The sequence below is a fragment of the Canis aureus genome, chromosome 11, assembly GCF_053574225.1.
Source record: "Canis aureus isolate CA01 chromosome 11, VMU_Caureus_v.1.0, whole genome shotgun sequence".
Classification (NCBI taxonomy): Eukaryota; Metazoa; Chordata; class Mammalia; order Carnivora; family Canidae; genus Canis; species Canis aureus.
The window spans coordinates 13,572,738-13,587,756 of NC_135621.1; the positions used below are offsets into that span (position 1 = coordinate 13,572,738).

The window sequence follows — 15,019 nt, forward strand, 5'->3', positions numbered from 1 at the left end:
GCCGGCTGGGCCACGGCCTGCGCCTGCGCACTCGCGCCGCCAGCTCCCTGCGCCTGCGCACTCGCTCCGCCGGCGCTCCTGCTTCCGTGGGGCTCTCAGCGCGCGGGGCTCCACGCGCTTCCGGGACGCCGCCTCCCGCCTCCCGCCGCCCGCCCCGCCGCCCGCCGCCCGCCTCCCGCCTCCCGCCGCCCGCCTCCCGCCTCCCGCCTCCCGCCTCCCGCCAGGACTTGGCCGCTCGTCGGCGCCGCGCCCTCGCTCCGCCAGGAAGCAGCCGCCTGGGCCCCGCGCGGGAGGAGCGTGGCCTCTGACGGGAGCGGCGACCCCGCCGGCCCCGGTCTGTTTCCCTGGCGGCGGCGGCGGCTTCTTCCGTAGGACAATATGTTCAAGAGAATGGCCGAATTTGGGCCTGACTCCGGCGGGAGAGTGAAGGTCAGTGCCCGGCTCGCGCCGCCGTCCGCGCGGCTCTCGGGGCGGGGGTCCCGGTCGCGCCTTCTCGGCCGGGGCGTGAGCTGCGGCTCCGGGACGAGCGCGAGGCAGCGGCTGCGCGGGGGACACGGGCACTCGGTGGGGCTTGGGTTGCGTTTCGGCTACGACTCGGCCGGCTCTGCGCTCGCCTCGTCCCGTGATGGCGTGACGGGGGGCGTGGACGTTGCTGATCCGGGCCCCGCGGCGGCCTCGCCAGGTGACCCCGTGCGTGTGCTGGTGGGGCCTGAAGGGCGGGCGGGGAGCGGGGTCAGAACCGCGGCCCCGCGGCCCCACGGCGGCCGCCGCCCTAGCATCAAGGCTCGGAGACGACGGTCACTAAGGTTCCTTTTCTTTTGCAAGTTGGTCCGCACGGACACATTAACTCTCCCACTTTCTTTAAGATTTTGTTTATTTATGCATGACAGAGAGAGAGAGAGGCAGAGACACGGAGGGAGAAGCAGGCTCCGTGCGGGGAGCCCGACGTGGGACTCGATGCTGGGACCCCGGGTCACGACCTGGGCCGAAGGCGGCGCCAAACCGCTGAGCCCCCCGAGCTGCCCACCCTCCCGCTTTCCTACGTTGCCTGGCATGTTGGCTTTTTTTTTTTTTTTTTAAGACTTTTTTTTATTATTTATTTACTCATGAGAGACACACACAGAGAGAGGGGCCGGATAGAGACACAGGCAGAGGGAGAAGCAGGCTCCATGCAGGGAGTCCACGCGGGACTCGATCTCGGGACTCCAGGATCGTTCCCTGGGCCAAAGGAAGGCGCTAAACCGCTGAGCCCTCCAGGGATCCCCTGGCACCTTGGCTTTTAAGGCAAGACTATCTGGTTCTTGATGGAACAGCTGTGTTTACAACCCTTCTCTGATTTTCGACTCATTGCAGAAAAGGAAATTTCTCTTTAAAATGAAGGGAGGGGTATCCCCTGGTGGCTCAGCGGTTTAGCACCGCCTGCAACCCAGGGCATGATCCTGGAGACCTGGGATCGAGTCCCACATCCGACGTAGGGCTCCCTGCATGGAGCCGCCTTCTCCCTCTGCCCGTGTCTCTGCCTCTCTCTATGTCTATCAGAATGAATGAATGAATGAATGAATGAAAAAAAAAAAAAAGAAGAAGGGAGGGGGAATCCCCTGGGGGCTCAGCTGTTTAGCACCGCCTGCAGCCTGCAGCCCGCAGCCCGGGGTGTGATCCTGGAGACCCGGGATGAGTCCCACGTCGGGCTCCCTGCATGAAGCCTGCTTCTCCCTCTGCCTCTCTCTCTCTCTGTTCTCTCATGAATAAATAAAATCTTAAAAAAAAAATAAGAAGAAGGGAGCCCCGTTTGCACCAACCTCTGTACTCTCAGCTGTATACAACTGTATCACGCATGGTGCTTTAATATCCCCTGTAAAGTAGGAATTATTGGAAAACTTAAGAAACTACCAACATTTAACAGAAAGGGAAAGATGGCAGGTAAAATCCATAGTACTAGGAACTTTGTAAGTATATCTTTTGTCCAAGCTTTGGGCAAGTCTTTGAATGGATAGGAAAGTGCTATTGAAGGCTTTAAAAAATGTTAACTTTTGGAGAACTTAGAACTTTCTTTACTTGGGCCAGCCTGGGGGTTCAGCAGTTTAGCGCCACCTGCAGCCCAGGGCATGATCCTGGAGACCCAGGATCCAGTCCCATGTCATTGGGCTCCCTGCATGGAGCCTGCTTCTCCGTCTGCCAGTCTCTGCCGCTCTCTCTCATAAATAAATAAAATCTTTTTTAAAAAAACAACAACAAACTTTCTCTACTTGTAATCCTGTAAGGTTCAAAAAGTTAAGTCCAAAGTGATTTGAGAAAATTAGGCTTGGAGTCCTCACATACTTTTCCACAAGAGTGCATGTCATGTAAAGCTTTAAAATTAAGGATTTACTAATTGTTCTTGTAGGCATCTTTTTCCAATTTCAATAAATTTCTTTCGCTGGGATTTGAGTGTTCAATTTAGAGAAATTTCCTTCAGCTAGAAAGTCTATTGACAGATGAACTCCCTTTGCATCACTGAGGAAATCTGCAAGTTTTAGCTACAGTAACAGCTGCAGCATCTGTAATCTGCGCCCCACGCCAGTGCTTCTTGTGCTCATTTTATTCAGGCGATGAACCTGATGCCCCACCTGTCAGCACTACAGGCGTCAGAGAACATTTACTGAGATTATTTAAATTCTCATACAAACTGCTTGCCTTCTTCTGGACTATCTTGAGGCTAATAGAGATTGGATTTTTAATTATCCAGCTTTTCCATTTGTTCACTGCTTTTCCTCGCTTCTTATTAACTGTTGACTACATTGGCACAGCCCTTTTCACATGTGGTCTATCTTGCTCTTTGACTTTCAGATACATTCTTACTGTTGAACATAGTTTCAAGTTTCATGTGCAACAATTCAACATTTTCTCCTCACTTGAAACCTGTCTCTCCTTTCCATAATAATATGGCAACAGTCAATACCTCTACCCTTAACCAGATGCGATGAGAAACATGTACCTACACCTCAGAACTTAACACATAAGTAATAGATTAAAAAAAAATGTTTGTCCTAATTCTACCTAAAGTCCTTTCCCAGACAGCCTTTAGTATTTGTACTGTGCTTTGGAAAACACTGCCATAAGCTGGTAAATCAGGACATTGTTCCCATCAGGTGGTGGCAGTCAAAATTGGCGGTCTTAATTCCGGAGGCTCACTTTAAGGTTTGTGAATAAAGAACACTTCACCTTTCTTCAAAAAAAAAAAAAAAAAAGAAAGAAAAAAATATTTTTACATGATTTAAATCTACATTTTCAAAGTGGGAACATTGTAATTAATCTGGTATTTAGTTACTTGTGTTAATATTAAATGATTATTGTCTACAGTTGATTTTTTGAGAGAAATCCATGTTATAGGCAAACGCTAGGTATTTAGATTGCCTGCCATTTCTTAAAACAAGTTTTCAGAGCTCTTATTCTGTATATTTGGGTAATGATACAAAATTAATTGGTGTTGAAATTACTTTTCTTTTAGGGGGTTACTATCGTTAAGCCAATAGTTTATGGTAATGTTGCTCGATATTTTGGAAAGAAAAGAGAAGAGGATGGGCACACCCATCAGTGGACCGTGTATGTAAAACCATATAGAAATGAGGTAGGCACTTGTTTCTTCTATAACTTTTTTGAAACCACAGTTTGGTTTTGATTGAAGATAAATTGTAATATTTTATAGTCACTTTTAAGTTATGGTAACAAGAACCATGCTATAAGCAGAGTATATGTTCCAATCATGTATTAAGTTAGCCCAGTATTTAATCAGGTGTTTCAGGAAGAGTAGTTAACACTTTTTAGGAACAATTTTTTTTTAAGATTTTATTTATTCATGAGAGACACACAGAGAGAGAGAGAGAGAGAGAGGCAGAGACACAGGCAGAGGGAGAAGCAGGCTCCATGCAGGGAGCCCCACATGGGACTCGATTCCGGGATTCCAGGATCACACCCTGGGCTGAAGGCAGGTGCTAAACCACTGAGCCACTCAGGCGTCCTGGAACAATTTGTTAATAAGACCATCAGAGAAGGTGAAAGACAAAACACTGTATAATCTGGCTGCTGGTAATTTTGTTTTGCTGCTGAATCTCTAATGCCTGGAACATAGTCCATAGTAGGTATTCAGCAGATACTCATTGAATGAATATTTCTCAATATAAAACCCTTGAAAATTCACACAAAAACTTGTGTATGAATATTCGTAGCCGCATTATTCATGATAGCCAAAAAAATGGAAACACCTCAAATATCTTTCAGCTGATGAATGGATAAATAAAGTACAGCACATCCATACAATGGAATATTATTAGTAAAAGAAATAAAGTACTGATATATGCTACTACCACATGGAATAAATTTAGAAACATTATTGTAAGTGAAAGAAGCCAGACCAAAATCATATATTGGATGATTCCATTTTTATAAAATGTCCAGAATAGGCAAATCCATAGACACAGAAAATTGATTAGTGGTTGCCAGTGGATGAGGCAAGGAGGGACTTAGAATTGAGTGCTGTTGGATGTGGGGTTTCTTTTTGTGTGATAAAAATATTCTAAAATTGATTGTGGGGATGGCTGTACAATTCTGAATGTACTAAAAAACCATTGAATAGTCATTATAAACGGGGGAATTGTGTGGTGTGTGAATATCTTGATAAAGGTCTTATTTAAAACAACAACCCTTCAGTGACTACCTGTTGCCCTCAGGATAAAGTTAAAACTATCATATTTTAGGGGTGCCTGGCTCAGTCAGGCAGTCAGTAGAGCTTATGACTCTTGATCTGGGGTTGTGAGTTCAAGCCCCATGTTGGGTATAGAGATGACTTAAAAATATAATCTTTAATTAAAAGAAGATTTTAGAAAGTCTGCCGTGGTCTTTCCTAATTCTGTCTGCATTCTTATCCCTTGCTGTGTTTGCCTCATCATTTCCTTATACTCTACATTAATTCCATCAATACTAGATTACTCTCAGTTTCCCAAAGGGACACTCTTAATTATCTTTATTCATTCCTTCCTACCTACTCCATTCTTAGTGTTTCTTTAGGTCTTAGCTTAAGTGTATTTCCCTTTGAGCTACTCTCTTGATCTCCAAAGATCTAGATTAGATGCCATTCCTGCAAATTTATACATATTGCCCTCCCTACACAGGTAACATTGAAATGCTGGTTTTCTTGTCAGCTCCCTACCCTAAGGATAAGAATCTGTTATTTACCATTGTAGCATCAGGTACCCAATATTGGTAGTCACTCATATTTGTAGAAAATAATGAATGTTTTCCCAAAGAGTCTTCAAACGTGCTTATGAAAATCTGCAAAAAATGTTCATAATATAAAGTGATGAAAGCAGGTATCAGTATATCATTATATGACCTCAGTTTTTTAAAAATGTGGATAATCACATAAAAAATGTCGTGAAAGCAAATAAAAAGATTAATGAACACTACTGTCAAGTGTGACTGATTCTGTTTTGCATCTTCTTATTTTTCTACAATGAATTTTTTTGAAAAAGCCACTTTTCCTAGGAGAATCCCTTTTGCGTGCCAGCACTAGTGAATATGCTCCTGTGCTTCAAAATAAAATTGAGTTTTCTGTCTGATGGTTCTAGGTTGCTTAGTTTAGTTGACCTTAGCTTTGTATAATAGAATTTTGTTCTTTAAACTTGCTTAGTTCTTAGATGTGCTTTAATTTATGTGCTTATTTCTATAAAGTATGTTGGAAATGTTTTTATAGAAAATAAAAATCTTCCCACCTCTCTACTCCTCCCCCAATAATTAATAAATAAATAAATTAATTAATTAAATAAATAAATAAGTAAGTAAATCTATCTATCTATCTATCTATCTATCTTTGGGGCACCTCGGTAGCTTCGTTGGTTAAGAATCTGCCTTCAGCTCAGATCATGATCCCAGGGTCCTGGTGGGATCCATCAGGCTCCTTGCTTGGCAGGGAGTCTGCTTCTCCCTCTTCCTCTGCCTGCCACTCCCCCTGCTTGTTCTCTCTCTCTCTCTTTCTCCCTTTATCTCTGCCAAATAAATTTTAAAAAGAAAATCAAAATTAATTTAGAGCATTGTCTGTAGAGATATATAAAAATAGGATTTGCAAAACAAGTGAATGATTGATGGGTATATTCCCGTATGAGTTCTGAAAGAATTCAAAGTGTCCTTTGTTTAAAGTAAATACCAAGGGCAGCCCTGGTGGCTTAGTGGTTTAGTGCCGCCTTTGGGCCAGGTTGTGATCCTAGAGACCCGGGATCGAGTCCCACGTCAGGCTCCCTGCACAGAGCCTGCTTCTCCCTCTGCCCCCACCCCTCTCTTTCTCTCTTTTTCTCTTTCTCACTCTGTGTCTCTCATGAATGAATAAAATAAAATCTTTAAAAAAAATAAAAAATAAATAAATACCAAATCTGGGTATAACTCATGTTTTTTAGAAAATTAGGAATCCAGTGGGGATTAAGGAGTGCACTTGTCATAGCAAGCACTGTGTAATGTGTGAAATTGTTGAATTACTATATTGTACACCTGAAACTATGAAATGTTAACTGTACATAAAAGTTTAAATAAAATAAAATAAAATTAGATTCCATAACATTTGAGGGAAAGTATATTTTATAAAATTAGGTACAATACTCAGTATATTTTACTATTTTTATTGTAGATGGCAGAACTAATTAATTCCTCTGTATTGTAGGATATGTCAGCATATGTGAAGAAAATCCAATTTAAATTACATGAGAGCTATGGCAATCCTTTAAGAGGTACAGTACAGTTTTTTGATTCATAATAGAAAATTTAACAAATTTAAAAAGATGTAGAAGACTATCAATTATTTATAATTTATAATTGTTTTTTTTTTTCTCTTCAGTTGTTACTAAACCTCCATATGAAATTACTGAAACAGGATGGGGTGAATTCGAAATAATCATCAAAATATTTTTCATTGATCCTAATGAAAGACCTGTGAGTAATGATAATCTTTGCATAAAATAGATTTTTATAATCGTAAAAATGTTATATACTTAATGAATAGTTTGTTATGTGTTAACATTTTTATTCAGATAAACTTTATGTAAGCTTTAGCATGATGTATGTATCTTGCCATGAGTTAAGTAAGGTTTTTCATTTTTATGGGGAGTGCATCTCGAAACTTAGTTTTCAAGCATGGAAAGAAGGGATATAATGTGGACATTTCTCAGAAAGAAACCATGGAATAATGTGATTACTATAGCAAAAAAGCTTAAAATTCATTAATAATTATTTGGTTATCAGTAATAAGACTAATCCATTTGTTGTCTGGAATGAGAGTATCCAGCTTTTTATAGTAAAAAAAACCCTAGCAACAGTCTTTCTGCTTTTTCAAGTTGCTATCAGTATTAGCAGCTTTACTTTCTATTTTATTCATGAATTTTTATTTATAACCACTGATTTTTTTTTTCGTTTGATCTCTTATTAGATTATTGCTTGGTAATGTAAAAAGTCCCTTAAAACTTTCACTTTGATCCCTCAGGAGTTTTGTGAGATTGATGATATCATCTTAGAGATGAGGATTCTAAGGTTTGGGGATCAAGTCATATGCTCAAAAACACAAACTGTGGCAGAACTAATTTTTGAACCCAAGTTATTTGCATTCAGACCTCACATTCTTTCCATTACCCTTTCTTTTGGCTAAAACCACTCAACTTGTTCTGTTTGTAAACCCATAGGGTCACAACTCAGTTATGGCTCTCTCCTTCCACATTGTTATTGTTGGTATTTAACCCTAGTTTCAGGTCATCACCATTAATTTTCATCTTGGTAGATTGAGTTCATTCCTTTAGCACCAAACATTTACACTTTAGTAATCAGGTTACATTTTGAAAATTGTATGTGCTTCTAAAGGAGCTGTGAACTTGGGCCTGTAGTTCAGAAAATTAGTTCTTAGTGGACTGCACCAAAGATATCGGAATTTTTTAAAAATGGAAACTCTGGATCCCATCCCCTGGAGAGTCTGATTTAGTAGGTTTGGATTGGGGCCAACACCCCGGGTGATTCTGGTGCACAGTAATATTTAGGACCAACAGATAGAGGCCACACTCTTCCTACATAGGAATTCAAAGTGAGAGTCTTGTTTGGTCTTGCTGTCTCCAGTAGAGAGACTATTGAGTTTTGTTGTTAAGTGAAACATCCTATTCATATTTGGGGTAGTTCAAGTGGTAAGAAAGCTCTAGTTTATGTTAAGCTTCATTCAGTTTTTTACTGATAACTATTCATACATTTGTTTTTTTTTCCTCCCAAATAACATTTATAGCTCATTTAACTATTTTCCATGTGATGAGGTTTCCAGATCTCCTATCTTCCTTTTGTCCTTCTAGAATACTCTCAACAGGGCACCTGGGTGACTCAGTTAAGTATCTGCCTTTGACCCAGGTCATGATCCTCAGGGTCCTGGGAATGAGCCCCGCGTTGGGCTCCCTGCTCAGTGGGGAGCCTGCTTCTTGCTCTCCCTGTGCTGCTGCCCCCTGCTTATGCTTTCTCACATTCTGTCAAATAAACAAAATCTTAAAAAAAAAAAAAATACTTCGAAAAGACATTATATTCTACCTGGCAAGAAATTATTAATGTCCATTATTTGCCAATATACTATTCAAGGCTACAAGGATGAGATACTGCTCTTGTCCTTAATGAAAATAGTCTGTTAGGGAGAAAACACAGAAATACAGCAGATGTTGAGAGAGAAGAAAAATCTGCTACTGGGGCAGAAACTCTTTTTAACTTTGTGAGATTGCATAGCCTCACCTGGCTGTCCTTCATCTGTCTTACCCACCACTCCCAATTGGAAAATACACCTCTGAAAGAAGTCATTGTGTCATATAACTTCATTATGAAACCATTCTCAAAGTCCACTCTTGGAAAGAATGGTTATTGTACTTCTGCAGTAATTAATTTATTGAATACGTTTCCATACAGATCTACACAGGCCTAAATTTTATTATCCAAGAACTGATGTCGTATTCTTTTAGTATGATGAAACCATTATACTTTAGTAATTGTTGGCTCTTTAAGTCATGAAGGCTTATTTAAAATATAAAAGAAAGACAAAAGTAATGTGTGATTTATTTCTGTTACCCAGTAACCTATTATATATTAAACCATTCTAAAAGGAATGGTTGTTCCAAAAAAAAAAAAAAAAAAAAAAGCTAAAATTGGGTTTTTATTCTAGAAATATTTTCATGGCTAGCATAGGCATTTTCATTGCTCTGAGAATCTTCAAACACCTGTCAAAATTAGAGACATCTGTCTTTACGTTTTTCATTGTCTTTATCTATATGAATGGCTTTAGGTGTCTGAATAATAAATTCAAGGAAGGACAGTTTTATGACAGTTTTAAGTTCTTAAATTGTAAAACTAAGATATGCACATGGTTTTAAAAAAGATTTTAAAAACAAAAAATAGAAGTCTCCTGTGTCAATTTCTTAGGGCTGCCATAACAAAGCATCATAAGCTGAGTGGCTAAAAACAACAGGTATCTCACAGTTCTGGACACTAGAAGTCCAAAATCAAGGTATTGGTCATGCTCTCTCCAGAACCTCTAGGGAAGGATCCTTTCTTGCCTCTACTAGTTCCTGGTAGCCACAGGTGTTTCTTGGCATTGGTGGCATAACTAAAATCTTTGCCTTCATTGTCACCTGGCTCCTCTCCCTCCTTGTCTCTGTGTCATGTTGGATTAGGGCTTAACCTGAGAACTCCCATCTTAAGTTGATTACATCTGTTTCAAAAGAAGGTCACATTTACTAGTACTGAGGGTTAGGGCTTCGGCATATCTTTTAGGGGGACACAGTTCAACCCATCACATCTTTATCCCATCTCTGGCCCCTTCCGTAGGAAAACTACAGTGATTGTTTTCAGTTTCTCTAGAAATTACTCCCATGCATCTCATATATTTAAATCTCTGTGTTCAGATTTTTCAGTTTTCAGTAGTACCTGTCATCATCTCCTCATGTCATGACAGATGATCCTTTTTCTCCATTGTTCCAGGTTTTTTTCATTTCATTGGAGGAATTTTTTTAGAAAGGATGCCTGAGAAATAAACCTTCAGAGCCATTGCTACCTGAAAATATCGTTATTTTTACCTCATACTTGATTGTTTGGGTAAAAAAGTCTAAATTTCACAGGGGATATGCTTTCTTGTCTTTGAGTGATTGGAGAAAGGAAGGTTAACAGGCCCAGCCACTGCAAAGCATTCTTGACTTCTGTACTTGGTAGCGTTGGGCTTGAAGCCTCCCTGTCTCTGCTGGCTCCAACCTCTGCTGCTGTTTTCTCCCTTAGCTTTTCATGTTGTGAATTTCTCTTTATCCACCTGTGTGGTCTTACCTCCTTTTTGTCTACTTGAGAAATTTGTCAAATTATCTTTAAGTATGGCGTATGATACATGCTCCTTATAATTATTTTAGCTAACCGTTTGGAAAATTCTTTGAGGCCTCTGAATTGGTTTCTACACCTTCAACATCAACTCTACTGTTTTACTAGCCAACTTTTATTTTGCTCAAGTAATCACGCATTGTGCTGCAAAGCTTTTCCTTTGATTTCATGTTATACATGTTTTTATGTATTTTGAAGACCTGTTGCTTCTACCAAAGTGAATTAACATTGACTGACTTTTGTTTATTATGTTATAGACCACCAGAGAAAATATCTTGGCGTCACTGAGCATTTTAGTATTGGTTATTTATTTTGAAAGTGTCAAATCTTTTCTCCCTCTGTAAATTTGTAAACTAATCTTCACAGAATAACTGTCAAAATTAATCTGATTTCACTTATGGAAGTAAAAAAAATTCCCATCTTCATGATTTTCCAGCTTAGTTTCTATAGCTGTATTTCATGTTATTTTTCTACATAGTCTTTCTGTAGAGATGTTTTATAACATCCATACCTACCCTCTTTAAAACACTCAGCTTTAGTAGATGTGGATGGACAATAATACCTAATAGAAAAACAGAAGTACAGAATTTGATTTGCCACACAGTAAGTTGTAGTTAAGATAATTCTGCATTTGACATGTTAACTAATTCTACTTTCTAATTCAGTTACAGAAATCATGATGTCTCACGGTGATGAAAACCATTGCACAGATGTGACATCTGTTTTTATTTCACAGGTAACCCTCTATCATTTATTAAAGCTGTTTCAGTCAGACACCAATGCAATGCTGGGAAAAAAGACAGTGGTTTCAGAGTTCTATGATGAAATGGTAAGAAGATTTTATAATGAGAATTTTAAAAGCATTTTAAGTTATAGAACTTTGAAGTTATTGGGCTATTTTTTCATTCTATCCCATTAGATATTTCAAGACCCAACAGCAATGATGCAACAATTGTTAACAACATCTCGCCAGCTAACATTAGGAGCCTATAAGCATGAAACAGAATGTAAGTGCCATGAATTCATAATTAATCCTAAAAAATGATGTATTCTATAATGGTGAAAAGATTATGATTAGTGACTATTATTGTTTTTCTAAGGATATAAAAGTAAATTTTTTAAGAGTTAAAAAATATACTATACAGTATAGTACTGTAAATGTATTTTCCTTTAACATTTTTTTCTAGCTTACTTTATTATACAGACTAAATATATATAATATTCAAAATATGTGTTAATTGATTCTTTGTCAGTAAGGCTTCCTGTCAACAGTAGTCTCTTAGTAGTGAAGTGTTTGGGAAGTTAAGTTATACACAGTTTTGACTGTCACCGGGTTGGGTAAGGGAGAGTGGTCAGCACCCCTAAAGTCTGTGTTGTTCAAGGGTCAACTGTAATTGTGTTCTGCAAGGTTCTTCACACAGACTTTATGACCAAAGACTAGTAAACAGAAAATGGTTGAGTGACAGGTTAAGCAAGATTAATGAAAAGCTATCTTTAAATGTAATTAGGGAATAAAAGTATTTCAGAGAATGTGAGAGGCTTTTACCCTTTTTTTTTTTTTAAGATTTATTTATTTATTTATGATAGACATAGAGAGAGAGAGAGAATGAGGCAGAGACACAGGCAGAGGGAGAAGCAGGCTCCATGCCGGGAGCCCGACGCGGGACTCAATCCCGGGACTCCAGGCTCGCGCCCTGGGCCAAAGGCAGGCGCTACACCGCTGAGCCACCCAGGGATCCCCTGTCTTTTACCTTTCTGAAAGTACATATACTTTGTGAATAATTTAAAACATCCTTCTTAGGGGTTTCTATAGTAATACATATTTTTTTTCCTTGTCTCTCTCCTGCCTCACCCTAGCATCTGGCAAAGTGCCTTTCACTCAGTATGTGTTTGTTAATTGATATGGAGAGAGAGGGAGCAAAGGAATAAAAATTTTTGCATAGTAAAACGCTCTAAACAAAGTCTAAAGGCAGACAAGCCACGAAAAAATATCGTACTCCTATCACAAATGACTAGTTTCCTTAAGGTATAAAGAGCTCCTACACATCAGTAAGAAATGCCGATAACTAAAAAGTTTCTGCACAGCAAAGGAAAGCACCACCAAAATGAAAAGGCAACATACTGAATGGGAAAAAACATATTTACAGATTATATATCTGATAAGGGGTTAATATCCAAAACAAAGAACTCCACAACTCAATAGCAAAAAAGAAGCAAATAATCCAGTTTAAAAATGAGATCGTTTTCCAAAGAAGACCTACAGATGGCCAACAGGTACATGAAAAGGTGCTCAGTATCACTAATCTTCAGAGAAATGCAACTTAAAATTAGAATGAGATATGATCTCACACCTAGAAAATGGCTGTTATCTAAGGGACAAGAAATAAGTGTTGGCAAGGATGTAGAGAAAAGGAAACCCTGATGCACTGTTGGTAGGAATATAAGTTGGTGCAGCCACTATGGAAAACAGCATGGAAATTTGAAAATTTCAAAAAATTAAAAACAGAACTACCATATGATTCAGTAATGCCACTTCTGGATATTTCTCTGAAGAAAACAAATATTAATTGAAAATCGAGGTGCTAATAGAGTCCCCCATTTTAATTGCAGCATTATTTGCAATAGCCCAATATGAAAACAACCTAAGTGTCTATTGATGAACGAATAAAGAAAATGGGGTGTATACACAACGGAATATTATTCAGCCGTAAAAAAGAAGGAAATCTTAACATTTGTGACAACATGGATGGACCTTGAGGGCATTATGCTAAGTGAAGTAAGTCAGAAAGACAAATGCCAAATGATCTCACTTCCATATGAAATATTAAAAAACAAACAAACAAACAAAACAACCCACAGTGCCTAGGCAGCTCGGTCAGTTAAGCGCGTCTGACTCTTAGTTTTTGGCTCAGGTCATGATCTCAGAGTTGAGATCAAGTACGACATTGGGCTTCACACTCAGCAGGGAGTCTGCTCCTCTCTCACCCTCTCCCCCTATTCACACAGGCATTCACACTCTTTATCTAAAAATAAATAAATCTTTAATAAATCTTTTTTTTTTTAATTTTTATTTATTTATGATAGTCACACACAGAGAGAGAGAGGCAGAGACATAGGCAGAGGGAGAAGCAGGCTCCATGCACCGGGAGCCCAACGTGGGATTCGATCCCAGGTCTCCAGGATCGCGCCCTGGGCCAAAGGCAGGCGCTAAACCACTGCGCCACCCAGGGATCCCTAAAAATAAATAAATCTTAAAACAAGCTCATAGAGACCAGATTGGTGATTGTCAGAGGTGAGGGTGGGAGGTTGGTGAAATGGCTGAAAGGGGTCAAAAGGCACAAACTTCCAGTTATAAAATAAATAAGTCATGGGGATGTAACTAGTTAGCAATACTGTATCGCATATTGTAAAGTTGCTAAGAGATCTTAAAAGTTCTCATCACCGGAAAAAAAATTTTGTAACTGTGGTGACAGACTTACTGTGATGATCATTTTGCAGTATATACAAATATGGAATCATTATGTTGTACACCTGAAACTAATATGTCGGTTCTACCTCAATTTTTAAAAAGTCAATATGATAGAAAAAATAGCAAAGGAAAGACAGACAATCCATAAAAAGGGAGAAATGTCTCTTCTAAACTTAAAAAGATTGGTCAGCCTCAGTAGTAAAAATAGAATGCAAATTACTCTGAAATACCGTTTTTAACCTTTTTGGGTAACTGAGACCAAGGAGTTGATGCAGTAGGGAAACAGACATACAATGCCAGTAGGATTGTAAATTAATAGAACCTTTAAGAGTCATTTGCCATTCCTTCAAAGTTACAAATACATATATCCTTCGACCCAACAGTTGTACTTGCAGGAGTTTATCCTACCAATGTGCTGATTTTCCCGCAAGTATACTGAAATGATTTTGCACAGCAGACACATATAGCATTGTTTGTAAAAGAAAAAATGGAAATACTCAATGTACATCAAAGGGGACAGATTAATATCCATTAGGTGAGATCATCTGTAGCCATTAAAAGAATGAGACAGCTGTATGGTAGATACAGAATAGGCTTTTAGACATAAGCAAGATGTAGCGCAGTTTGTCGATAGTGTGATACCACTTGTTTTGGGGACGAGAAGAAATCACACATCTAAGTGTGATGTGTGCTGGTCTGTGGACAAATTATTTCTGGAAAGATACCAAATAAACCTAAAACTGATTGTCTCCAGGAAGAAACACTGGTGGGTGGGTGGGGCGGGAGTGAAAGGAGACATTTTTTTCATTATCTACACTTTTCAGTCTTTTAATTTTTGAGCCTTTAATTTCTGTTTCAAAAGCAATTTCAAAGTTAAAAGCAGTGAAAGAAATCACAAAGAAAAATAAGGATCATTTTGACAATATAAAATTGTATTATTGTATTTTAAAATGTATCATAAAAAGAAAGTCACCAGCTGTATAAATATTGCATGTTTTTAATGTGCTAGATGCTTTACATTTATTACTTAATCCTCAGCCTCTGAGAAATACAGTTTTAACTATACTAAATAGAAACCAGATTGAGGGAGACTTAGGAGATATCAGCGTTAGCTAATAAGGGGCCAAGGTTGTATTTGAACTAAAGTGTTTCTGATTT

The 15,019-nt window shown here is 39.1% G+C and overlaps 1 protein-coding gene across 8 annotated transcripts in view; it reads left to right on the top strand.

Moving 5' to 3' along the window:
* Positions 1-197: 197 nt before the first annotated feature.
* Positions 198-15,019, top strand: part of YEATS4 (YEATS domain containing 4) — a 75,810-nt gene continuing 60,988 nt past the window's right edge. For 5 of the 8 annotated variants that reach the window (XR_013388826.1, XR_013388825.1, XR_013388827.1 and 2 more), the window contains exons 1-6: positions 199-429; positions 3,488-3,607; positions 6,686-6,752; positions 6,860-6,954; positions 11,129-11,221; positions 11,312-11,399. Coding sequence is in view for 2 of the 8 variants with exons in the window: in XM_077913788.1 (XP_077769914.1) it covers positions 379-429; positions 3,488-3,607; positions 6,686-6,752; positions 6,860-6,954; positions 11,129-11,221; positions 11,312-11,399 (514 nt within the window). In the remaining 6 variants the exon portion in view is untranslated. Of the gene's footprint in view, positions 430-3,487; positions 3,608-6,685; positions 6,753-6,859; positions 6,955-11,128; positions 11,222-11,311; positions 11,400-13,002; positions 13,169-15,019 lie in introns of all 8 variants that reach the window. The other 3 variants (XR_013388829.1, XM_077913788.1, XM_077913789.1) reach the window with 3 other exon arrangements.